Here is a 25729-nt window from a genome sequence, read left to right as displayed (position 1 = left end):
GGGTGCTGGCCAAGGCCTAGGGGCTCCGGGGTGGGCAACGGGGTGTCTGGGGCCCCAAGAAGGGCCACGGCTTCTGCCGTGTTCCCCTTCTTGCCCCATGACTTTTGCTTTTTGTGTTTTCTTTAAATTTTTTTTAAAGATTTTATTTATTTATTTGACAGAGATAGAGACAGCCAGTGAGAGAGGGAACACAAGCAGGGGGAGTGGGAGAGGAAGAAGCAGGCTCATAGCGGAGGAGCCTGACGTGGGGCTCGATCTCATCACGCCGGGATCACGCCCTGAGCTGAAGGCAGACGCTTAACCGCTGTGCCACCCAGGCGCCTCTGTGTTTTCTTTAAATTAAACCTTTCATTTTGAGATAAGTGCAGATTCACATAAAGCTTATCAACGTTTTACATGGAAAAATCTGGAGCCTTCAGAACAGCTGTAGGAAGGGCTCGAGGACAGGCATACACCCCTCACCTGCATTCACCCATTCATACCTGCCTGAGTTCACGGTTTTTCATCTATTATCCAGAACGATACAGACACGCAGAGAAATAAGCGTAGAAATATGGACATACTCTGTCTGCCAGGAAATATATTTCTCAAGCCTCATATAGAATGAGTCTCCCTTTTATATCTACCTATATAATGAGTTTATATATGAGTATATTTACACATAATGAGTGTGTGTGTGTGTGTGTGTGTGTGTGTATTTTCCCACCTTGTTGTGCCCGTGTAGCGGGTCTGGAAGCACTAACACCTCCAGCGTAATAAACACAACTATCACCAGCTCAGTCCTGGGTAAACACCATCCTCCACTTCTCCGAGGCGGCTGATTCCAAGGTGACGCAGGAGAACGCTTGGACGAGCCTGGAACATACTGGCAGAAGGGAAGTGCTCAGAGAAGGACGGGTACTTGGCAGAAGGACAAGGAGGCGGCCTGAAAGGGGTCCCACTGGCCGAATCCGGGGCAGTTTGAGCATCCCACATCAATCATCGTAGTAACGGATTCTAATCCAATAACGAAAACAGGAAAGCAGAATGGAAGCATATTGATATAAACAGAGGAGGAAAAGCTCTTTTACAGAAAAAAAAAAAAAACAGCGTGCTTTCACACTGAGCCATCCAATTCCCACCCAACGCCACGGGGCTCTTCCTCGCATTGCCCTTGGTTTGGGTCTCCTTTCTTTCCTGGAGAGAACGAGGGTTCAAAGCAACACCACTGCATTTATCCATTGATGCTCTCTCCCATGATACTCAAGCCGTCGTTGCAGAATTGCTACCCTGACACCACGGCCAGGAACAAACCTACAAAGGAGAAGAGGTCAAGATTTATTTGCAGTTCTTTTTGACCTTAAGATCTCAATAGCACGGAGGATGCCCAGTGTTTAAACCAGAAGATGCAACTTCTGAATTGGGCTTTGAGGGATGCATAGGAGTTTTCCGGGAGAGACAAGGGAAGGGACCCGCCTGTGCAAAAGGCAGGGAATTAAAGAGTGATGTGTCCCCCCTACTGTGGCTGGAGCCCAGTGTTTGTTCATGGGGCAAGAGGATAACAAAGGATGGGTCTGGAGACGAGTGGTGGTGGGAGGGGGTAGTGGCTTGGAAGAGCCTTGAATGTGAGGCAAGGGGCTGGTGGGGGTGGGCAGAGGCAGGCCCTGGGGAGTCCTGAGAGGCACTGGAGTTCAGAAAACGTGGAGCGCAGATTGGCAAGTCGGTGGGGGTGGTTGGGACCATGAGACACATTGCCTGAGCTCCCAGGAAGGCTCTTGTCCTCTGGAAGCCTCCGTATCCCATCGGTGACATGGGTAGAAGAGGGGACCTCCTCCCAGGGCAGCCCGGGGACTCCCCAAGAGCCATACCTGGCCTTTGGGGTCTGAGGCAGAGGCCGGGCCGCTCACAGGCTCGCCGTGTCTGTGACATGTCTGCTTCCTGTTTCTCCTCCCTCGGGGGCAGCTTCAAAAGCACAACGCGCTCTCAAAACAAAGGAAGACGGTCCTCGACTGCAGAGGAAGCAGGAAGAGCCGACCCTGCTTGGAGCCCAGCTGCAGGGGCCCGGGGACAGCGGGATGGAGTCCGTGGCCCTCTACAGCTTCCAGGCCACAGAGAGCGATGAGCTGGCCTTCAACAAGGGGGACACACTCAAGGTAGGGTGGCTGGGATGGGCTGAGTTGGCCCCACATGGAGCAGGGGGTGGGGGCAGCTATTAAGAATCAGGGGCCCAGGACAGCCCCCCAGACACGGTCCGGCTTCCGGAGGAGGACAGGCCCGGCTTCTCCAGGTATCGGCTGTGTGCTTCTGGACAAGCCGCCTCCCCCCGCTGATCCTCAGTGTCCCCATCTCGGAAATGGGGAGATAACTATGCATTGTGAGGATTCAAGGAGACATTGGCATAGTGCCTCGCAGGAGTTGGTTCAACACCCAGTTTTCCTGGGAAGAGTTTGAAAAGACACTTGAAAAGAGGGAGGGAGGGATAGGAAAGCCTTTGGGATGAAGAGCACGTACTCTAGGGCGGCTGAAAGAACTGTGATTTCAGTGTAGAGAAGGAGCTTGCCAGCAGTGTGGAGGAAAGGGAGAAGAAAGTCATACCATGGCTTGATTCCGGAACCTTCCTTCTGTCCCCATGAGACTGAACAGCCTGGGTTGGGGTTCGGGGGCGTGATGCTCTCCAAGAGGAACCATGTGCCCTTAAGGAATCCCCTTCCTCTCTCTGCCAGGACACTAGCACCTGCGACCCCTGAGCTACGGGCTGGGGGCCCTGGGGACATGTGGCCATCCGGGGACGGGGCCAGACTTAGCACCCGCACAACCTAGCCAGGTCTCGTTCACAGGCCTCGTTGACTGCTTTGAGAGCAGCCTGGGGTCTCTAGACCCAGATTTGGGGCTCGGCGGGGAGGGGGACAGTGAGGAACTAGGAATGGGGTCGCTGGTGGGCTCCAGCTAAGACTCAGAGTAATCAGCCAGCAGCGGACAGGGTGGGTCAGTGGGGGTCCCCCAAGGCAGTTGTAGTAAAGACTATGACGTCTCCACTTCCCTCCCAGATTCCTGTGCCCATAACCCCCACCCCCAAGATGAGTCACGTTTCCCACTCACTTTGGCTAAAGTATTAGGCAACTCCCGGCGTGTTTGCTTCTAACAGAGGTGCTCGCTAAGGAAGGAGCGAGCTCGCGAGGCAGGGCCTACACTGGGGCACCAGGACATAATGCAGGGCCTGGCCCACTGTAGGCTCCTAGTAAAGCATGGGGAACATTGCAGGAAAGAAGGAAGGACGGAAGGATTAAAGTGTTAGCTGAAACGGGGGGCATCGCTCCCAGTGGGATTTGCATCCCGTGTCCGTCCGCAGAGACTGAGGAGGGGACCTTTCAGGCTCCAAGAATGATGGAGGAAGGTCAGGCAGTGGGAAGACGTGCCTTTTTCTACCTTCCTTCCACAAGCGTTTGTCAAGCTATGGAGCCCATACCCTGGGCCAGTCATTGTCCTAAGTGCCGGGGCTACAGCAAGGAACCAAGCAAAGTCCCTGCCCTCTGGGAGCTGACATTCCAGAGAGTGAGTGACATCGGGAGGTGATGAACGGATTGAAGAAATCAACACGGGGAGATGGAATGAGAGTGACCGTGGGTGGGAGGGAGGGGGAGAGCTTCAGATAGGGTGGTCAGGACGGTCTCTCAAAAGAGTTAAGACCTAGGGGCGCCTGGCTGGCTCAGCCAATGGAGCATGCGACTCTTGATCTCGGGGTCATGAGTTCAAGCCCCACACTGGGTGTAGAGCTTACTTAAAAAAAGAGAGAGAAAGAGAGAGATAACACCTTAGCTGAGCCCTGAAGAATGAGCAGGAATCAACCATGCAAAGAGCCGGGTGGAAGAGAGCGCCAGGTGTGTGTGGGGGTGGGGAGAACAGCTGGTGCAAAGGCCCCGAGGCAGGACCATATTAGTATGTTTGAAGAGCTGAAAGGTCTGTGGCTGAGAAGCAGTGAGGAGAGGGTAAGGATGATGTTGAGAGGTAAGCAGGCATCAGGGCCTGTGAAAGATTTGTATTTCATTCCAAATTTGAGGTATACTCACTGAGGAATTTTCAGCAGGGAAAAAACGCTTGATCAGATTTACATTTTCAAAAGATAACAAAGGGGACAGGAATGGAAGCAGAGAGGGGCTCTTGTAGTCTACTAGGTAAGAAATGATGATGGCTTAAACAAAACAAAAAAATCGTGACAAAATATTAATGTCCTTAATATGTAAAGAGCTCTTATAAATCAACAAGAAAATCACAAACAGCATAATAGAAAAGTGGGCAAATGGAATGAATGGGAAAATTGCCAAAGAAGCAATGTAAGCAAGTGCCCAATTTCACCAATAACAGAGCATGCAACTTAGAGCAAGTAACTGTTTTCCATTTGCCAATCAGCAAAATTTTATTTTAAAAAGAATCTCTCAGGTTATTGAGGGTGTGGGAAAATGTGCACTTTTACATGGGGGTGGTAGACAGGTTAAGTGACACAGTGATTTCACAGGGAACTTGGGGAATATACAAAAAGCCGCAAAGGTATCCATGTCCTGTGAGCCAGAAATTCTGCCTCTGGGAAACTGAGACATGATCAGGGGTGTATGCGTGTTCTCTCGTGGGGACTCAGGGAGCACTCAGTGTGTCCGCAGTCCTCAGCTAAGGCAGTGGCGACTCAGCAAGGAGAAAATGGGCACAGGCACTGCTCATGCAGCTGAATTCTGGTGGCAGACGAGGGCCACACAAAGCAGGTGAATAAGTAACAGACCGTCTGTCCGATGGAGACGGTGCACGGGGAAGAATGAAGCAGGTGAGGGTGGGGAACATGGGTGCACGTTTGCAAGTGTGAAATCAACCTAGACTGCCCGCCTAGTGATGTGCCAAATATCATACGGCCCCGAAAATGCTATTTGGGGAGGGTGTTTAATGGCATTAAACAAAAGCTCACGATACGTAAAGTGGCAAAAAGCAGAACGCAAACGTATGCACACAGAGGATCAACTCTACACAGATAATCAACAGGTATTAATTTTGTAGAGGGATGAATTTTGTAGAAGGAAAACTGCCCATCATGCCCTGGATTTGTGTCCCAAAGACGAGACTAGAAAGAAATGATCTGAAAAGCTAGCAGTGGTTGGTTTTGGGAGGTGGGCCATGAGCTAGTCCCATTTTCTTTTCTTTTTTTTTTTTCTTTTCTTCTTTTTTAAGATTGTATTTATTTGAGAGAAAGAGACAGAGAGCACGAGCAAGGAGGAGAAGGAGAAGCAGACTCCCCACTGAGCAGGGAGCCTGATGCGGGGCTCGATCCCAGGACCCTGGGATCGTGACCTGAGCCGAAGGCAGACGCTTCACCGACTGAGCCACCCAGGCACCCCCTGCATTAGCTTTTAAACAGACTTTAATTTTCAGGACAGTTTTAGATTTACAGAAAAATCAAGGAGATAACACAGGGGGAACATCTGACACGATTAGCACCCTACCGTTGTTACGTGAACGGATTGGTATCGATACGTTATTGTTACCTCATGAACATAATCAGAGTTTTTGCATTGATTGGATTTTTTTTAACATCTTGTCTTATATTCTTTATCTTGATGCCTGAGTTTCTTGACACCCCCTTAAATTTTATCCCCGAGGTGCCCTCAGCCGCCTCACTCCCGCGAATCCCTCTCTCTGTAGAACCGTAAAAACACGACTGCAATGTCACGCTGTGTTCCCTCTTCTCCTCGGCCAGGGCGGTGGTGTGTGGGTCTGCTGGCCCTCCTTTACCTGGCTGGGCTGGGGGGGTCCCGGAGGCGCTCCTAGAGCTGTCCCATTCACTCTTCCAGCAAGTGTTTCCCGCGCGCCCCCTGTAGGCCGGACCCTGTCACAGCAGTGCCTCAGGCGGATCCCAGCCTCTGGGAGCCCCCGCCCCGTGGATAAAGAAATCTGAGCTCTGGTCTTGGAGGAAGCCTAGGTGGCAGGGGCACCCACTCTGGACAAATGGCCCCAAACATCACTTCCCTGGAGCAAAGCGTCCTCCCTGTCGGGCCAGGCACTTCTGGGGGCACAGCACCCCATTGCTCTTAGCTGGAGGAGGGAGGTGGGCGGTGGCTTCATCCCCTCTCTCAGGGGATGACCTGGCCCCCAGCACCCAGACTCATGGAGCCGACAGCCTCCTCGGCATCTCCAGAGGGAAGGTCGATGGCACCTCGGACCCAATGCAGTCGATCCTGAGGCCCCCAACCTGCTCCCCAACAGCCATTCCCAGGGCCGTTGATGGCCACGATAGCAGGTGCCAACCCCTGGACTCGTCCTGGACGCTCCCTACCTGTCTCGTGCCGGGCCTGCCATTGAGTCCCGTCAGCGACTCTGCCAACACCTATCCAGACCCCGGTTACTTCTCCACACCCCCACCCGCACCGCCTGCCCAGTCGGAGCCTCCCTCGCTCACCCTGGGCAGAAGATCCTTGCCGCCCTGCCTCCCCCTGCTCCCAGCCGTCCCAGTCTCCACATGGCAGCCATGACTCAGGGCCTGGGCCTCCCCGGATGCCCCTCCACAGCTTCTCTCAGCTTCCCATGGCGTCCAAGACCTACATCCTCTCACCCTGCTGGCCTTCCTCGCTTCACCTCACAGCGCTGGCCTCCTGCCTCAGCTCCCAGTACACTGGCTCCTCTCTGTTCTGAGAACAGCTCCCACCTCAGGGCCTTTGCACTGGTTGTCCCCTCTGCCTCGGCCGCTGTTCCCCCACACCTTCTCACATCCAGTTCCTTTCTGTAACTTGGGCCCCAGTGCGTGCATCAGCTCCTCAGAGAGGACTTTCTTGACCACCCTATCTCCCCCTGTGGACAATCCCCAGACCTCGACCAGACATCCTCATCTATTTCAGAGCACTGTACCACTGTATTAAATTACCCATTAACTGGTTGCCATCCTTCTTTACTGTCTGCCTCTGCCCCCACGGTGTAAGCTCCTCATTCCCTGCTGGCTTGCTAGGCCTTCCCACGGGTCTGGCACACAGCAGGTGCTCAGGGCATAGCTGAGAAGTGAATGGCCCGGCCAGGGAATGGTGGGGTAGGGCGGCATCTGGGTGGAGGGCCCGGTGGGAGCAAAGACTTGGGGGCAGGCCAAGGTGTGGATTGCACTAGGGAGGAGCTGGTCTCTTTCCATTGTGCGAATTCTCACGTCTCAGGGGGTCTGTAGCTTTTGAACAATGTGAACATTAAGAATTCATCTCCTGGGGTACCTGGGGGGCTCAGTCGGTGAAGCGCCTGCCTTCAGCTCAGGTCATGATCCCAGGGTCCTAGGATGGAGTCCTACCTCGGGCTTTCTGTTCCGTGGGGAGTTTGCTTCTCTCTCTTCCTCTGCCTGCTGTTCCCCCTGCTTGTGCTCTCTCTTTCTCTGTCTCTGTCAAATAAATAAATACCATCTAAAAAAAAAGAATTCAGAATTCAGCTCATATAACCAATGAGAACATTTCTGGGTCCTCGGGGCAGAGATGACAGGAAAACAAAACAAATAAAATGAAACGAAGATTCTCTTCTAGATAGGACACTCACACGGCCACACAGGACTTCGTAGTTCTAAGACACTGTCACATTCAGCATAGGCCGTATATGTGCCCATTTCACAGATGAAGAAACTGAGGCCGAGACTATGGAGAGAGTCAGAAGCAGACAGAGCAGGGTAGGCCCAGGCTCCCGGGCATCTTCCTTGAACGGGTGGCCTTGGAAGGCAGCTGATAGGCTTTAAGTGTCCTATTATGTTGGGGAATTGTTTTGTTTTGTTCTCAGCAAAAGTTGTCCTGAGTCAGCCACCTGCTTCCGTCCGCCCCCGGGGCCGCTGACCTTGCCCAGGCTACAGAGTCAGGAAGGAAGGAGCTCAACCGGGCCTGGCAGACAGATAAGGGGGTGCCTGCCTGCAAGGCCTGGGCCTGAGGGAGCAAATCTCAGCTCTTCCGGGCAAAATCGACCTAAGTGGACGGCTTTGCACTGGCCTGCCCCCGAGCCTTTGCCCCTCCCATGCCCTCACTTGGGATGCTTTGTATATCTGATTTTTTCCCATTGCTGGGGGGGTAGGGGGAGCAAATACCCGCTAAGATTGAGCCAATATTTCACCTGCTCCCCCCTGGCCGTGGGTCCAGACACAAGTGCGAGATGGAGTGGGGTTAAACACTAGTGGGCCATGGTCTCCCCTAGAGCAGCCGAGCCAAGAACCCCAGAGCCCAGAGTCCGGGCTTGCTCTGTGGGCTCTATCTCCTCTGGGCCTCACGGTCCCCGCCTGTGAAATAGCCTTGGGTGATGAGCTGGCCATGTGGGAGGCTGGCCCGGGGAAAGGAGGAAGGAGGCCCAAGGTTCATGCTCTACCCACTTCCCAGGCCCGGCCCGTTCCTCCCTGCGGCCGCTTGGTTGCTCACCCACTGCAACGCCCACCCCACTCGAGCCGTTTCGGTTCCTCTCAGCCCACCTGTGGGGCTGCAGAGGCCTCACGCCATGGACAAGGGGCCCATGTGACCTGAGCAGGCCTCGCCTCAGCCTCAGCGTAGGCCAAAGGCCTCCCTTATTTGCTCCCTGGTGCCTGAGTCCCCACTGCCCTGAAATGACACCCCTGAACGCAGATAATAAGGGCTGTTTAAATGCAAGTGACCCCAGCTGAACTCTCACCAGGAGGCACCAGGCTGGGGCTGGGGCTCCCCGACCTTCCGGGGGACCTCAGACCTCCACCGCATGGCTCAGTGCTTGGCCTGCAAATGCCGTGGAGTCCCCCTGCTCAGGCACAGAGGCACCCCACATCAACCCCCCCAAGACTGCATGGTCTGCGAGGGGTCTGAGGGACATATCCTGAAAGTCCAACTCCAGCCCCCCAAAGTTCAACCCACTGACCAACACCTCTTCTGGGTCCCCAGCTGTCCAACCTGGGGAGTCTGTGACCCTTCTGGGGACAGGGTGTCCTGAGGCCTGTAAGCAAGCAGGACTGTGACATCAGACACCCCTTGTGAACTTGGGCAGCTCCCCAACCCTCCCCTGTGAAATGAGTCCTTGAACAGCAGGACCTCAGCAGGTGACAGCTGTCCCCCTTCGGTGACCGAGTGACTGTGTCTCTCCTGCCCGCAGATCCTGAACATGGAAGATGACCAGAACTGGTACAAGGCTGAGCTTCGAGGCGCTGAGGGTTTTATTCCCAAGAACTACATCCGTGTCAAGCCCCACCCGTGAGTGGCTGCCACCCCAGCCCTATCCTCAAGGCTCCCCCACCCCAGCTCCTGCAGCCCGATGTCCCCACCTGGCCTGACCCAGGCTGAGCCGAGCTGCCTGAAAAGCTCGGGGCCTGGCACACCCCTTAGGCACGGGGACTCCTCGCTCTGGCTTTCGTTCTTCTGCCTGGGGACCCCCATTTCTGAGCAAGGGCAGGGGACAGAGATGTGAGGACCAAATAGTGGCAGAGTCAGGGCCAGCCCAGGCCACACCACTGAGGATCTGAAACACCGGGGAACACCCAGGAGGGACAGGGCCCCAGGCCCTGGGCTGGCTGGGCCACTGGCTGCCGTGTGGTCTCTGGGGCGGGGGGGTCCTGCTCTCTCTATTCCTCAGTTTCCCTATCTGTAACACGAGGAGGGCCAAGGCTTCAATCTGCAGACTATTCTAGCGTTCCCTCTAAGAGGCTGGCTCAACCTTGTGTGAGGTTGAGGAGTGGGGGGGACAATGGAGGGGTGATGGCGGGGCAGGAACAGATCCTGTGGGCCCTGCCTTTGGGGTTTTGTGGGGAGCTGCCCATTGGCTGAGCAGACCAATCCCCCAGGATCGGGGCAGAGTGGGAGTCACGTGCGGGGCCTAGGGAAGCCCCCATCGGGCTCGCAGCAGGTAAGCATCCCAGCCTGCTGCCCTGGGAATGGCGGGGGCCAAGCCCAGCCCCAGAACAGGCCCCAGAGGCCAAGAACCCATGAAAAAGCCAACTGGATCTGCTTGAGATGGTGGCAGAGGTAGCCGCGCACTCAGTCATTCATCAAACACTAGCCACAGCCCCAGGGGGTGTGGTGGAGACACACGAGGAGCGGCTGGGGTCGGAAGGGCCCCATCCTGGGGGAGAGAAGGGACCCAAAGAAAGCCCAAGATGGGAAAGCAGTCAGCACTGAGGTAACTGGGGAAGGCTTCTCAGAAGAGGCAGAAACGAAGGAGGTTTTTGAAGGGTGTGTAGGAGTTAGCTAAGTAGAAAAAGAGAAAGGCACTCCTGGGAGAGGAGACAGGGAGGACGATGAGGCTGAACCCATGACAGCGGGACCCAGCAGGAGGGCCTCAAATGGCGGGTCCAGGGCGGTGGGGAGCATGGAGGTGGCTGAGCGGGGGAGGGACTCAGTCAGATGTGGAGGACCGTGACAGGGCCACGCAGGCTGGAGGGGGACAGACTGGAGGCCACGAGGTGTGTGGGACTATGGGGTGGAAGGGGAGGGAGGTGCAGCACCCAGGCGGGGTCTGGGGGGGTGCTTCCTCTTTATCTGTCTTCGAGTTATTTCCAAAGCTGCCCCCGCCTCCAGCTTCCTGTGCTGGGCAAGCCCCATCCCACCTGGGTCCCCAGCTCCTCCCCTGCCAGGGCCCCAGGCATCCCCAGCCTCCCACACAGAGGCCGCAGCCTCCAGCTCCCAGACCCAGGCCCCGCAGCGGCCCTCCGTGAAGTGTTGCAGGGGGCAGGTGTTTGCCCTTCTGGCCTTTTATAGTCTTTCTGTCAATTAAGGAAGGGCACGAGGGGAGAGACACGGAGAGATGCCAGGCGGCCCGGGGAGTGAGCACAGGCAGCAGTGACTCCCGAGGGCCGGTGGGTCAGGGAGAGACCCCCAGGGGCAGGAAATGTCCCGGCCCAGGCTGGAAGGCCCAAAGCTGCTGGGAAGCCTCGAGCCGATTTCAGGGCAAGGCCAGGCCTCTCCAGGCTCTGCTGGTGGTTGAGATAAGACTGCACCCATTGGAAGCCGTGGAGGGTCCCGGTGTCCGAGGCCGTTGTGGTCCCTGGGGTCAATTCTGGTCAGTGGTGTGTGGGACAGAGTGGGGACAGGGCTCAGGCCTCCAACCAGCCTGCCGGAGGCCATGCCCGGGTGCCTTCTTGCTAACCTCAGCACCTGCCCTGGCCCCGAAATAGCGGGGGTGGGGGACCTCCCGCTCAGCATCTGACTTAGCCGTCAGGCCCAGAGGGGAGGGGGGAGGACTGGGGTCCCAGAGGCCTCACTTGGCCTACACCAGCCCCGCTCCTTCCCCGAGGACCCACTGTCTCCCCTGCCAGGCCAGGGAGCCCCTGGGGGAGCCATGAGGCAGACCAGGTACTCCGGAGCCACCCACCCAGCAGTGCACCAGGGGGCGGCAGGGAGCTCTTTCCAGAAGAAGGGCATGGCTCGACCGGTGTGGGAGTTAGAGTAGAAATTTGCCAGGGAGGGCAGCGGAAAGGCCTAAGGGAGTGCTGCGGGGGGAGGGGCATGAGCTAGTTCCTCAGGGTCCCCAATCTTCCAGGGGCCCTGGAAGCCGGGCGCTATCATCACCGTCTCATGGACAAGGAGACAGAGGCACAGAGAGGTTGAATGGCTTGTCCAGGCACACACAGCCGGCGAGCGTCAGCATGGGATTTGCGGCCGTGTGTTGTGGGCCCCCTTGCCGCTGGGTTGCGCCCACCAGGCCTGGGGAGGGGGTGCTGTAAGAGCCAGGGACTTGCTGGGCAAACTTTCAGGGGATCCCTGCCCTTCTCCGGGCCTCAGTTTCCACATCAGTGAAATGGGGGAGGATACGAGGTGACCCTGAGGAGAGTGGTGCTGGCATGGCGGAGACAGCCGGGTTCTGGGGGCTTCGGGAATGTTGCTCCTGCACTCCGTCCTTCAAGCCACCTGAGGACCAGCCGGGCCTTGTTCCGATGGGGGCAGGGCTGGGCTCCTCAGAGGGTGTGGTTGTGAAAGCCTTTGAGGGTGATGGTCGCCCACACACTGACGCCTCCTGTGGGGTTTTGTGGGTTCTTTGGAGACACCCAGGCCCTCAGGAAACACCCACTCGGGGCCCCGCTGGGCCCCTGCTCCTGCAGGGTGCCTGTACCTGTGTCCTGCCGGGGGCTTCCGGGTGCAGGAGCTCCCTTCCCCGCCCCCCACCCCCAGCCCAGCCTCTGGCCTGGAAGCCTCCATCCAGGCCTCCTGAACTCCGAACTCCGGGGACCTGGGCTGAGCTATCCGGTTGGTTGCCTCGAGCCCCCACACTCAGCAACCCTCTTTCACCGCCTCCCCTCCCGGGAAACCCATCGTGAGACAGGCTCTGGGGTCCCCACCCGTTTGGGGGCGGCAGGGGGCGAAGCCTCACTTCTGGGTGTGGGCTCCCCAGATGCAGGGCCTGGGATGCACTGGGGGGACAAGGGCTTTACATGGGAGTGGGAAGGGAGCAGGGAAGGAGCCAGTCACTACGGGTGTGTTCTCAGCACGGCTGCGGCTGGAGGGCGGGGAGACAGCACCGTCTCTCCAGAATGTTCCATCGGAGACAGGGGAGCTGAGTGTGTACCCACCTGCTCCCCTCAGTCATCCCTCGACGATATTCTGGGGGCTCAGCCCACCCTACACAGGCCTTTGTGAGTCGCCAGAAAAAAGCCCCAGGGCCGAATCCCAGTGTTCCCGTTTGGCAGGCGACACCGTGGGGAGTGCGGACAGGGCAGGACACTGTGGGGCCGGCGTCTGCCGCTGCACCTGTTGCCCCCGCCCTGGGCTTCAAGGGCTCGGCAACATCCTGAGACAACAGGAAAAGTCCCACCTCACATCCGCCCCTGGTGCCAAGCTCAGACTCAGGAAACATTTGCTGAAAGAGGGAAGGGAAGATTTACAAGGAATGGAGTTTCCAGACCCCGCCGCTGGTGGGTCATGGTGCCACCGTGAGACTCTGCCTGCTCTGGGCCTCGGTTTCCCCATCTGCACAATACAGGGCCCAGTCAGAGACTGGGACGCTGCGAGGGCCGGCAAGGCCCACAGAGGCCGGGGACTTGCCTGGGGCACACAGCAAGATGGGCAGGACCAGCAGAGAAGCTGAGTCCCAGCCTTTCGCTCCCCCCGCCAGGCACTGGGGGTCGGAGGGCAGTGGGGGTCTTGCAAGACTCTGCATTTTCCAGGCGCTTCTGCATTCCCAGTTCCGTGTGGTCAGCCAGAAAAGGGACTCACACCTGGCGGAAAAAACTCCAGGTGGCCTCAGTCTGTGGCTCTGTGAAATGGGTGCAGGGAGAGAGCTTTCCTCATCAGACCAAAGCTGCTATTGCTTTTGTCATCCGTTGTTATATTTTTTCACTTTTAAGAATCTATCATCTAAAACGGAAGAGCTCGGCTGGGGTTGGCTGGGTGCAGGTTCACTAAGGTTTTAGTTTTCTCTTTTCCTAAGGGGATATTTGCCTGGCAAGGTGGGAAAGGCTTGCGCTTGGGAGCCAAAATGCTGGGATTGGGTCCCAGGTCCTGCCTGCCTCAGCGTGTAACCTTGTGCTTGTAGCTTTGCGTCTCGATGCCTCAGCTTCCTCGTCTGTGAAATGGGTACAATTGTATCTCCTGTGTCTCGGGTCTGCTGTGAAGAGCAGCGACGTGGGGTGCCCGGCACATGGGGAGGGGGCAGCCTGGCCTTCCCACTGCCCTCACCTGCCCCCTCTCCCTGCAGGTGGTACTCGGGCAGGATTTCCCGGCAGCTGGCCGAAGAGATTCTGATGAAGCGGAACCACCTGGGAGCCTTTCTGATCCGGGAGAGTGAGAGCTCCCCAGGGGAGTTCTCGGTCTCCGTGAAGTGAGTTCTGACCCAGAGGGGGGGAGTGCAGAGAAGGGTGGGCAGGGAGGCCCCATTGCAGCTGAACCTGGAAGCACAGGACATGGGCTCACAGACCCAGGCAGAGGGAGTGGCATCCTTGAAGGAGAAGCAGCCCGAGCCTGGGAGCAGGGGACTGACTGTCTGGGGGTTGGGGAATGACATGCACCCCAGGGTGGGGCCCAGAGCCGTGGGACCATGTTTGGAAAGTAGGCTTGGGTCCACTGCAAGGTCTCAGGGGCCAGCGTGAAGGGTTTGTCTGGTATTCTATGAGCAGTAAGGACCCACCAAGGACTCCTCCTGAGGGAAGAAAGAAGGATGCCAGGGTTTGAGGTGATGGGAGCATCTGGGGGCAGGAGGGCACCAGGCACCCAGGGCAGGTGTCCAGGATGTGCTGCGGACAGGGTCTCACCACATGGTACCGTAAACCAGATGATGGACTACGGAGCTGGGCTGCTTGGGTTCATATTCTAGTTCTGCCACTTCCTGGCTGTGTGACCTTGAACGAGTCACTTAACCTCTCTGTGCCTGTTTCTTCTGGTGTGAAATGAGTCATTACAAGGAATACATGAGTCAATGTATATATTTTTTGAGTCAATAGATTTAGAATGATCAGAACAGTACCCGACGTCGCAGCGGGGTGGCCGTGCTGGGAGGGTCTGGCTTGGTGACAGGCAGCCCCTCAGGCATGACTAGCAGCCTCTGGGCAGGGCAGAACCCAATCCCAAAGGCCACACCTGGGGAAATGGGGGAACCCAGGCTGGAAGGTAGAAAACAGGAATGGAAGTCGAGGGTGAAGGGGTCTGGTCTGTCTTCCCTATTCTCAGTGCCTAGAACAGTAGGACACAGATGCAGAAATTCACGGACTATTCTTTAAGCTACATGTCATGGGCCAGGCTGTTCTAGAGGCTGGGGAAATGACAGTAAAGGAACTAAAATGGCTGCCCTTAGGGATTTATGTCTCAGTGGGGGAGACAGACAGTGAACAAGGAAGCAAAGGCATACCGCAGGAGTCAAGGTGGTCAGAGACGGCCGCTCTGAGGATGTGGCATTTGAACAAAGGTCTGAACCTGGAAGTGGAGGCTGCCCAGGTCTCTAGGAATGAGGACCCAGGAGGAGAGACTTCTAGGTAGACAGAACAGCAGTGCAAAGGCCCTGAGGTAGGAAGCACTTGGGGCGTGTTGGCATCCACAGGAGGTGGCCTGATTGGAGCAGAGAAGCCAGGTGGAGAGAGGTGGGGGATACGATCAAAGAGATGGGGCTGACGGATCCCGACAAGGAGGTGGAGTTTTCTCTCAGAGCAATAGGGAGCCACGGAGGGTCCGGAGCAGGGGCAGCTGTGATTGGCTTCCATTTCTCAGCCCATCCCTCTGGCTGCTATGAGGAGGAAGGATGATGGGCCAGAGAGGAGCCAGGCAGAAGGTGATGGCATCTGGGACCGTGGTGGGGGCTGAAGGCATGACAAGCGGCTGGAGCAGGGTGTGCCCAAAGTCAGAGCCAGCAGCCATACCAACTGTCAGGGGCTCTGTGGGCAGTGGGCACAGAGCCTGCATGGGGGAGGTGCTCACTGTCTCTGAGAGCAGAATTGCGGCCGCAAGCTTGCCGCTGGAAGGAGGCACGGGTGCTGGACCCTGGAGCTGGGCGGCGTGGCTGCTAAGAGGCTGTTTTCCTAGGACCGGGCTGTTTTGCAGCTGATGGCTTGATTGTCCAAAGGATGAATGAATACAGGACCCCTTTGATGGTTAGTGCAGGGGCTGGGGGTGAGGAAGTAGGTCGGTGCCTTCCAGGCTCTTCCAGATGCTGGGGTGAGCTCTGTGACTGGTGCGCTGTTGGCTGGTCCATTTCTGTTCCGGATGGTGGTATGGACTCTGCACACCGGGGCTCTGTGCGGTGGTGATCTCCCCGTCTGGGCCTGGCGGCACCCATGTGGGGAAGACTGCTGCGGTCAGGAAGGCTGCTGGGGGGGGGCGGTGTGTAAAAATGATCCAACGTGATGAGAGGTCCCAGCCCTTACCTGATCCCCTCCAAGCTCTGCAAGCAGCTGTGGGCTCTTTTCACTTCCTCCACACACCCCCACCCACGGGGAACAGGCTGGTTACCCTGGGGGGTGGGAATGGCTCTGGCCCTACCTGAGCCTCTATTTCCCCATCTTAAAAATGGGAGCACTGTCAGTGTGTATGTGTGTGGGAGACATTGTGCGTTCTTAGTCCTGATCCCACCCCCACCCATGGTTGTGGACACCTGGAGTGGCCCCGGTCACCTTCCTGCCTGCACAGCCCAGCCCCCACCTCCCTTTGGGGTCCCTGCAAAAGCAGGAAATGGCAATTTTCCACGTGCTGGCTGTCCAAGGGCCTGGTCGTCCAGGAATGGCGCCCACCAGGGGGGCTGGGCCAGCTTCGGGTGCCTCCTGGAATCAGTTCCAAAGTCCAAGATCACCCAGCAATCAGGGGCACAGGGGACTCACTGGGGTAGCTTCTGCAGCCCGAACTGAGGGGAGGTGGGGGGGATGGAGGATTAGCCCCCCTAACCCCACTCCCTCCTCTGTTAACTGATCATACCGCCTGAATTTAGCGCACTAAGGCCTTGTGCACTGCCCTCTACTGGCGTTTCTCTGTAACTGCAGCCCCGCCCGTGCACATGCGCAGTTTTAGACCCAAGCATCTCAACCTACTGTGGGTGGGTGGGTGTGTTTGTGTGTGTGTCCCTGAAGCCTGAGTAGGAGTTTGATGCACAAAGAGAGGCTATGCAGGCACAGGGACCAGCATGTGCAAAGATCCGGGGTTGGGACAGTGAGGGGTGGGTTTGGATAGCAGCAAGTTTGACCAGGAGGAGCGACAGGCAGTGAAAGGATGCAGTTGGTGGGCAGGGGAGGTAGCACCAATGTCCTGGGAGGAGGTCTGGGAGTGTCCTTCAGACAGTGCCCCTCGGCACCTCCCCCAAGGTATCCGGGCTAAGCTCCCCAAGGTCAGAACCAGCAGGAGCTTCCTGGGTTCAGCTAGTTGTGGTTTGCTCACAGCGTCACCAGGTGGCGTCCTTCACCTTTGGTTTCGTCCCAGTGGAGCCAGGACTCCTGGGTCCTGCTCCCATCTTTGGCCCATTGTCTCTCAAGGGGGTGTTTCAGTGGCCCTTGGAGGATAACCCGGCAGGGATTAGAGTAGGAAACAGACTCAGAGGGCGTATATGGCTAGGAGTGTGGGCTTTTGAACAAGAATCTCAGCTCTGTTACTTTCTACCTGTAAAATCCTGGGCACGTGACCCGCTGAGCCTCGGTTTCCTTGTCTGTAAAATGAACATCCTTGTAAAGTGCTTAGTATGCTGCCTAGCACATAGTAAGTGCTCCAAAATGCCACACGGTGCTTCCCAGCCCCCAGTCCCACGAATCCAGGGCTATTAGAGAAGGGGCAGTGACACGGAGCGGCCGGGGACCCAGCTCTCGTCCTGACTGCTCAGAACTTGCTATGAGGCAGGTCCTGGCTTTCTCTTGGCTGTAATGTTTTCATCTACAACCTGGAGACGATAACTGAAGTCCGGGGACCCAGGGGCCATCCAGAAAAGTGACAGCTGTGCAGATTCACGTGTGAGAGCATTTCTGCCCTCGCTGCCTTGGCTCCTGGGGACTCTGACCCCACGACACGTGGCGTCTCCCGCATGCTCATGCCAAGCCCCATAAAGCTGTCAGAGGTGGGTTTATGGGCCTCGGGCTGCCTCGTGGAGCGATGGTGGCCACGCTGGCTGCCCTTTACGAGTTTACAGAGGGCTATTCCCCTCCACCTGCAGGGAGGGGAGCTGGCAGTCAGCCGACCAGGGACCAAGGCTGGGGCACAGCGCCTGGGCTGTGTGACTTTTGCCCCACATGCCCATCCAGGCTGCTGTGGACTCATCTGCTGTGAATGGCAGTTTGGTCCTAAGTGACGTATTTTGCTTCCTTTCAGGCCGGAGGTGCCCTGGAGTCAATGCACGTGTGTTTGCTCTGGTCACTGAGCACCTTCTGTGCACCAGGCCTTGTCCCAGGTGCTTGGGATGCAGCCATGAACAAAATAGGACAAAGCTCCCTGTCCTTTAGGCACTCATTTCCATTGGGGGGACGGACAAGAAACAATTAGCAGATTATATAGAATCGTGGGAGATGATAAAGGCTCTTGGGAAAATGAAGCAGGACAGAAGAGGTGGCAGAAGGTGGAGGGTGCTACCTGATCCAGGCAAAGCCTGAGAGGGAGAGGGAGCCATCCCCAGAAGCCCGTCTTGCAGGAAACGGAAGCTCAGAGAGGTGCAGTAACTTACCCAAGGTCACACAGCAAGGAAGCGCAGAGCAAGTGCCCATTGACCTTCTGTGCCCGGGCAGACCTGTTCTGCCTTCCATGCACCTTTCCTGAGTCCCAAACCCGCAGGTTCCTGCCAAGGCCTCTTTGATTCTATTTCACTCCTGCTGCTGTCCATGTATTCTACCCCTGCCCTTTTCACAGATGGGAAAACTGAGGCTAGAAGGGCCATGCCTCGTGAAGATCACCCACTGGGCAGTCTGCACGCAGGCCTCTGCCCAGGAGGGCCCACCACCAGCCCTAGTTGGGGCAGTCCTGGGGCTCCTGACCTTACCCTAGCCTTCTTTATCCTCGCTGTGCTGCCCCTGTCCCTTTAGCAGCTGCCACCACCAGGCCAGAAAAACCTGCTGGGCAGGACAGACTGCTGCTACCATCAGGCCTCACTTGGTCCTTGAGGCTTTTGTGACAGAGGCCAGGCCCTGGCCCTCATCCCCCTGGGTAGGTGGCCGTGGGGGTCACACACACAAACAAACACACCCATGGCTGTGAAGAAAGGGACCCACACGTGCAGTCACTCTGGCAGAGCAGAGAGAGACCCAGCCCCACCCCCCCACGCCCATGCACACTCAGACACGATAGGGACAGACACCTGGATACGCAGGCCCAGGTCTGGAAAGTCCACGAGGGTCTAAGGGGCTCTCAGATCACCTCAAGGCTCCATGCGGGCCTTGAAGGATGGCTAAGGCCAAGACCAGGCAGAGGAAAGGGACGGTACACCTGGGGAGATCACAGGCAAGGGCCCCCATGAGGCTGGCAGATTGGGTGGCTGGAGCGAGAGAGAGAGAGAGAGAGAGAGAGAGAAGCTGTCCCAGATGCTGAGACCTTAGGGTCATCTGATGGAGATGGCCCGGCTTGGCCTCAGACAGGTGCGGTCACTGATCAGAAGGGGCCACGCCCGGCTTCCATGCAGAGCAGCCTCACCAGCACGGCCGCCCCTGGCTGTGGGCAGGCCTCTCTCTTCTCTGGGCCCCCCTCTTCTCACCGTAGGACAGGAAATTGGGACCGAGTGGGAGAAGGGACGAGACCTGCCATTTACTGAGCACCTACTATGTACCACACCCAGGCAAGGGGCTGGACCACGCAAGCTTCCCTGATTTGAGAATGCTCCAATTCTCAGATTGGAAGGTTCTAGAAGTCCTGGGTCCCCGGCCCCTTTCCTGTCTCATCTCCAGTTCTCCACTCGCTGATCCTCCTGTGTGATCAGGGATTACTTCGCTCTGGCTAACTTTCCAGGTGGTCACTTGGGCGTTGAGATCTCGTTCACAAACCTACCACATGCTTCTCTGCCCCCTTCGCCGGAGGGGAGGGGCTGCCCCCACCGCAGGCTCCTCCCTGGGGATAGTCCAGAGTCGGAGCCTTCTGCCTCTGCACCAGGTGGCCCAGACATGGAGTCCTTGGGGTCCCTGTCTTCCTGGCTTCTCACTTGCCCAGCGTTGGGTTGAGAGACACTCCTCACCCTGCACCCCCGCCAAAGTCTAGGGGCTGGGGCCACCCCGATCTGGCTGCGACAGGGCACTTGGGAGTCATCGGGCTCAGTCGTGCCTCAAGGAAAGTGCTTGGCCTCTGGGACGCTGCGGCAGGCCAGACAGGGCAGGAAGCACTCTCCACCTGCCTGCCCTAGTTCCATTCCAGGAACACAGACCTGCATGGCCCCTGGCTGACAGCACCGGGCTTAGTCACCTGGGAACAATGCTTGCTGACAGCACACGAGCAGCTTTGTCTCAGGTTTGGAGATCTTTGCTCCACCTGTTCCCAGAGCCTCTTGGGGAGCCGGGGGAGGAACTGGCTCCCTTTGGAGCTAAGCTGCCCTGAGATCTGGACATGTCTTAGGGGTCAGGTCTGTTTCATGGCCAGGACCCCTAGAGGGCTGGAATTGTAGCTCAGAGTGAACAAGAGAGGGTTTCCAGGAACAGACCACCCTGAAAGCACATAAGCCTTGGGCCCTGATGCTCTTTTCTCTGTGTCCAGCCTCTCCCAACTGGGCTACACCCTCAGGGCCTAGTCCTGCCTCCCTTTCTGTGCAAGCCATTAGGATCAGTGGGTTAGGAGAAGGCTGTATGAAGGGCTGAGGAACCCAAGGAGAACTCTGACTCTGAGTTGGGCCATTTTACCTGGGTTTTGAAGTATGAGTAGGAGTTCGACTAGAGAAGAATTTGGAGAAAATCATGTATGCAAAGGCCTAGAGGGAAGATATGTTTGAGCGAAGAGAGAGGGGTTCTGTGTGGTTTGGACCCCTTAACATGGGCAGGGCGGGGCCATCCAACTTTGCCCCCCCAACACACACACCTTGAACAATTCTTTGTCTTCCATCTTTAATCTTAGGCCTTTACCAAAGCAGCATGCCAGCCCAGGGCTGACAGGTGGAGGAGGTGAATGGCAGGCAGGGATGAGATAGCAGGACGTCTGGGGGGCTGCTGATGACAGTACCCCGCTCCTATTTGGGCCTTACAAGACCCTGGACTGTGGGCCTGGAGGAACCTGGACTGCAGGCAAACCCCAGCTTACAAAATTGTTTAACAAGGTTTAAATTTAGAACCCAGGAGGTGTTTTTTCCTTTTTACTGTCAAGTCTCCAGACCACTGTGGCTGGGGAGGCAGAGGGGCCAGTGCGCGCCCAGTGGCCAGACTGTGCCCCCAACACACATGCCTGGCCACGCCCACAGCCCCCCCACCCCGGGCTTCCAGGGCTCTCAGCTCCACCAGCAACCCCCCCACCCCTAGGTTGGCTTCTTCTGTCTTCTTCCTGCAGCTGCTGGCAATCTCTCCCTCCCCCTCCTTGGGCAGGTGAGGACGCTGAGGCCCAGGGGCGCTGACCAGAGCCGGGAAGGATGGCTGCCACTCGGCCAGGCACAGAGGCTGAGAGAGGGAAGGCCTCCTGGGGATCACAGCCCAGGGAGTCATCCTGGATTGGGGATGACAAAGTCTGGGACATTATCAATACCACAATTGGAATAATTATGATTCCTATTGTTATACGATGAGAACCAACAGGGGAGTATGCTAGAATGACACTTGACCAGAGGCCCTTGACAGCTGTGGCCCCAGCTCTGGCTTTGCTGCCATGTGACCCTGGGAAGGTCATGGTTTGCACTTGGATCGTCAGTTTCCCCACTGTACCAATGGCCCAATTTGTACCTCCTGGGCTATGTGGTGGGCCCAGCCACCCCTGCAGCAGCGAGGGGAATCCCAGTGGTTTGTTCTGCCCCTTGTCCCACCCCACGCCGGCACCACCTCTAGTCCCAATCGGTCATGGCCCGTCCTGGCATGGGACATGAGGCACGCGGGCAAGAGTTTATGAGGCGTATGAAGGAAATGAGGCTGGGCACATAGCCGGAGCCAGATCTTGAGTCTGAGGTGTTAAGATTTTATCTGGAGGGCAATGGGGAGCCATAGACGGTTCTTGAGGTAGGGGGCAGGAAGAGACATGAAGCACCCAAGACACAGGCAGGCTTTGCCTGAATCGATGGTCTCAGCACTCACTCCTCAGTGGAACTGCAAGGGCCGGGCGGGCGCTGGGGGAGAGGAGGAGCTGTCTGACCCCCTCTTTCAGAGGAACCCATTTAGTGTTGCATCTTCTGAACACATATCCAGAAGGGAGGAGCGACCACTATGAAGAAGCCGAGGTTTAGAGAAGTTCAGTGATTTGCCTAAGGTCACACAGCAGCCAAGGGACCTGTTCCCGCGCCCACATCGTTAATTCCATACGCCACCGCTCAGGGGGATTCACCAGGTCTCACATCCGGCCGGGTCAGTGGGCCTGGACCCTGCCCTCCCGGAAGGGCCCCTTTTCCTGCCCGCAGGTCTCACCAGGAGCCAGAGTGGCCGGCTTCCAGGTGGGGGTGAGGAAGGAGGCCCTGGGGCTGTGCGGGCAGGGACAGGGCCCCGGGGACCCTGGGTCTGGGCTCAGGGGTCTCCTGTCCCCCAGCTACGGCGACCAGGTGCAGCATTTCAAGGTGCTGCGCGAGGCCTCGGGGAAGTACTTCCTGTGGGAAGAGAAGTTCAACTCCCTGAACGAGCTGGTGGATTTCTACCGCACCACGACCATCGCCAAGCAGCGGCAGGTGTTCCTGCGGGACGAGGAGCCCCTGCTCAAGGTAGGTGGGCTGGGGGGTGGGTGGGGTGGGGGAAGGGGGTTGCGCGGGAGCCTCTCCGCAAGGTCTGTGTCTGCAGAGGCGTCAGACACCCGCTGGGGCAGGGCGGGGGCGTGGCCTCGCTTCCTTCCCCCGCAGCCCCGCCTAGCGGGAGGAGGGGGCCGGCCCAGGCTCCGAAGTCCTATTCTGGTGGCCGGGCAGTAAGACAAGCGAGGGTGGAAATGCAGAGGGAAAGACAGGGAAGGAACGGAGTGGACATGGCAGGCGGCCCCGGTGTCTGGCTTGTTCTCGGCTCCTGGCGCCGGCCGTGGTCACAGTAGGTACCCCGTGCGTTTTGAATGCTTGAAGGTCCTGACACGCCGCGGAGCCTCCTGGGTGCCATGCACTGAGCTGGGGGCCTCATCGTGGCCATTGTACAGGTGGAGAAACTGAGGCTCCCCCAAGACCACCTGCAGGGTCGGCTCTGTCCTGGTTTCTGTCCCCAGGAGCTGGCCTTGGGTGGGGTGGGGGCAGCGTGAAGAGCATTCATGGGCGACGTGCTGGCCGGGCTCAGGGTGTGATTAGAATGATGACACCAGCCAACGGGGTTATTAGCCCCGACAAGTGCTGTTTTCTTTGGGGGGGGGGCATCGGCAAGGCCCGGGGCTAGAGGTCAGGACCCTAGGACCGCCCAGGTGAGCCTGGGCTCTGCAGAGCATACAGAGAGCATATCCTGGGGAGGGGCTGCTGGGCTGCCACAGAGACGCTGGAGTCCTGCCTGTTCGAGACCCCCACCACGCGTGACCTCAGGGTCAGTTCATTCCTCAACTCGGCCTCAGTTTCCCTGATGTCCAAGAGAATGAGCCCTGGGGTGTCATGTGCCAGGAGAGTCAAAGGGTGCCTTGGGAGACCCCCATTAGTGCACTCTCTGTCCCCCCAGGACGCTCGGCGTCCTCAGCCTGACCGTGGGGGCGGGGTTAGCTGTGAGCTCTCAAGCCTCTGTCCCCGACCAGGATGGAGCTGGGGGCTGCCTGAGGGCTCCCCACGCCCCCTGCTTCACTCCGGCCTGGGCCCTGGGGTCACCCACCCTGTGGGACCCATGCTACCGCCTCCTCCTTCCTGGGCAGAGAACCGCTAATTAGAGCCTGTCTGCTGATCCTATCACCCATCCCGGATAAGATTCCACAGGCTCAGAACAGAGATCCTGGTGGGGCAGGCAGGGCTGGGACACTGGGTATAATTGTCACGGCGCCGGGCCGACGTGCCTGTGGAGAGCTTTGTCCAGCTGCCATTTGCAGATGGGGACACCAAGTCCCACAAGGGCAGGGTCTTACCCAAGGTCACCTTGGGGTATAAATAGGACTGGAACCCAGGCCTGAGAGCTGGGAGCAGCTCTGGGTGACATCCTGTCCCTCTAAGTCTGGTCAAGGCAAGAGCAGTCAGCAGTCAAGTCTGTTCTCAGCTACGCATCATTTACGGTTTATAGGGTCTGTTCCTGTGGACCAGATGGTCCTGTTGGTCTGTTCAGACGCAGTCTCCGGGCTGCAGACATTCAAGGGGCAGGCGGCTGGGGGCTCATGGGGTGGCGTGGCCATCTATCTGGATTTGGAGTGAGAAGCAAGTTCAAGCTCGGTTCTGCCCTCCCACCCACAGCCAATCTTGTTGGGGCCTCCTGAAAAATCCCCGCTAATCACCTCCTCCCTCGCAGTCCCCGCAGGCCTGCTTTGCCCAGGCCCAGTTTGACTTCTCGGCCCAGGACTCCTCACAGCTCAGCTTCCACCGCGGTGACATCATTGAGGTCCTGGAGCACCTCGACCCCCACTGGTGGCGGGGCCGGTTGTGCGGACGCGTCGGCTTCTTCCCTCGGAGCTATGTCCAGCCAGTGCAGCTGTAAGCGGAGTGGTGCCCGGGGGTGGGGGCACAGCCGGCAGACCACGCACCCAGCAGACACTGAGGTCCAGAGAGGAGACGTGGATGCCCTGTCCCCGGGCCCCACGGGGCTCAGCCGAGGGTCTTGGACCCGAATGTGGGCCTCCTCACTGCCAGGCCCGGGCACCCGCTGCTTTGCACAAACTGGGACGGGCCTCGGGGCCCAAGAACCACTGTGATGTTTAGTGCCCACCAGGCAAGGGGAGCTCCCAGGGCTTCCCGCTGGCCTCTTCCCATCGGCTACCGGCCGCAGGGTGCCCTGGGGCAGAGCGGCAGAAGCTCCCCTCCCCGTCCAACCATGAATGCCCCCAAGCTCAGGGAGAGGTGAGGACTCCTATGTTACAAGCATCTGGGGGCTGCATATGGTGGATGGGTTCACCTTGGGCTCACGACCATCTGCTGGGCCTGCCTGCCTGCCCCACCCTCAAATGGCCCCTTGAGGGGTGCTGGCTATTGGGAAGGTGGCTTAGTGGTGACGAACAGGACGGGGCTGCACACCTGTCGGCTGGACCAATGGACTAATTCCGGGTGGAGACCGAGTTCTCGGCAACCCCATGAAACTTCGGGTTCCACTTGGGTGTCCCACACCCCTACCCCACCATGGACACTTTGGGAGGGGGCTGGAGGCCCACAGGAGGTGGGTGGGCATTGATGAAAGACACAGAGGTGGCCGCTCCTCTCCCGAAAGGCCCGACACGACGGACAAGCTCCGTGGGGCAGACCCGGGGCGCGGCCACTTGGACGACCTGTCTGCCCTAGCTCTCATGTGCTGGGGTCCAAGTTCTGCCCAGACCGGGGCCCCTGGACTCAGGGAAACTACAGGCCAGGTGGGAAGTCAGGGCCACGACTGGACTGGGAGGTCTAATGGCATCTGGAATGGGACCCTGGCTTGAAGAAAAGCGGGGTGTCCACGCAGAATGTACAACCAGCAGCAGGTCAAGGGCAAGGGACACCTGCCCCAGCCCGGGCACCTTTGGGAGCAGAAAGAGTGAGGGGGATGCAGAAAGCGCTTTGGATGCCAGGCTGGTGGTGGAGGGGGGCAATGAGCAGGGAGGGAGGGAGAGGAAGATCATGGCAGCTGGGAGCAGGGGGGATGCGGGCAAGAGCCCAAGGAGGGGGCCATCGGCTCTCCGTCTCCCCAGGGCTGGCCGGAGACCCTTCAAGTCCTGAGCTGCTCCTGACCTGGGCCCGTGTTTTCAAAATAAAAACAGTAAAATGAGTATTAGGATGTTCATCAGAAATCTAATTTTCGTTGCCTTTAGGCCTACTTCGTGTGATTTTTGAAAGATCACGTTCTTTCCATTCATTGCCCCCCTACTTTTCCAGGGCTTCTGCTTTGTGGCTCAGCCAGTCCCTGGACGCTGACTGGCCATGGAGTTGTGAGGGGAGTCCACACCTCTCGGGGCCTTGGTGTCCTTGTTAGCGAGCGCGAGGGGGACCTGAGGACTCCCAGGGCTTGGCCTTCCTGCCCCCAGGGCCAGCGTCAGGCGAAGTAGGCGTAGAAGAAAATATTAACGCACATGAGCACGATGGCATTGAAGCCACACACGCGGGCCCAGAACGCGTGCTTCTGGGGTATGTGTCCATCACCTGCAGGAGGGGGGAGGAGGAGAGAGACAGGTGAGGGCTACAGGGCCACCCCTAGTGTCCCCACCTCCAGGACTCC

At 57.9% G+C, this 25729-nt stretch overlaps 2 protein-coding genes across 2 annotated transcripts in view; one reads left to right on the top strand and one right to left on the bottom strand.

The window, feature by feature from the left end:
- The first annotated feature begins 1969 nt into the window (after nucleotides 1–1969).
- Nucleotides 1970–25285, top strand: GRAP (GRB2 related adaptor protein). Its single transcript, XM_026521127.4, has 5 exons — nucleotides 1970–2132; nucleotides 9076–9173; nucleotides 13606–13728; nucleotides 21990–22158; nucleotides 23843–25285. The coding sequence occupies exons 1-5, from the start codon at nucleotides 2055–2057 to the stop codon at nucleotides 24026–24028; spliced, it is 654 nt and encodes a 217-aa protein (XP_026376912.1). The 5' UTR covers nucleotides 1970–2054; the 3' UTR covers nucleotides 24029–25285.
- SLC5A10 (solute carrier family 5 member 10) overlaps nucleotides 25267–25729 on the bottom strand; it is a 59175-nt gene continuing 58712 nt past the window's right edge. Inside the window, exon 15 of the mRNA XM_048227218.2 lies at nucleotides 25267–25653. Within this exon, the coding sequence (XP_048083175.2) occupies nucleotides 25547–25653 (107 nt within the window). The 3' untranslated portion in view covers nucleotides 25267–25546. The remainder of the gene's footprint in view (nucleotides 25654–25729) is intronic.

This window comes from Ursus arctos, unplaced genomic scaffold, assembly GCF_023065955.2.
Source record: "Ursus arctos isolate Adak ecotype North America unplaced genomic scaffold, UrsArc2.0 scaffold_14, whole genome shotgun sequence".
Taxonomy (NCBI): Eukaryota; Metazoa; Chordata; class Mammalia; order Carnivora; family Ursidae; genus Ursus; species Ursus arctos.
The sequence above is the reverse complement of the archived record's forward strand: the minus strand, read 5'-3'. Positions and strand labels throughout refer to the sequence as shown.

What these genes read in the sequence shown, in the direction of transcription:
- GRAP (XM_026521127.4), top strand. Translation starts at nt 2,055, where the DNA reads ATGGAGTCCGTGGCCCTCTACAGCTTCCAGGCCACAGAGAGCGATGAG. An exon ending in ACAAGGGGGACACACTCAAG is followed by an intron (nt 2,133 to 9,075) that starts GTAGGGTGGCTG and finishes TCCTGCCCGCAG; the next exon opens with ATCCTGAACATGGAAGATGA. An exon ending in GAGTTCTCGGTCTCCGTGAA is followed by an intron (nt 13,729 to 21,989) that starts GTGAGTTCTGAC and finishes CCTGTCCCCCAG; the next exon opens with CTACGGCGACCAGGTGCAGC.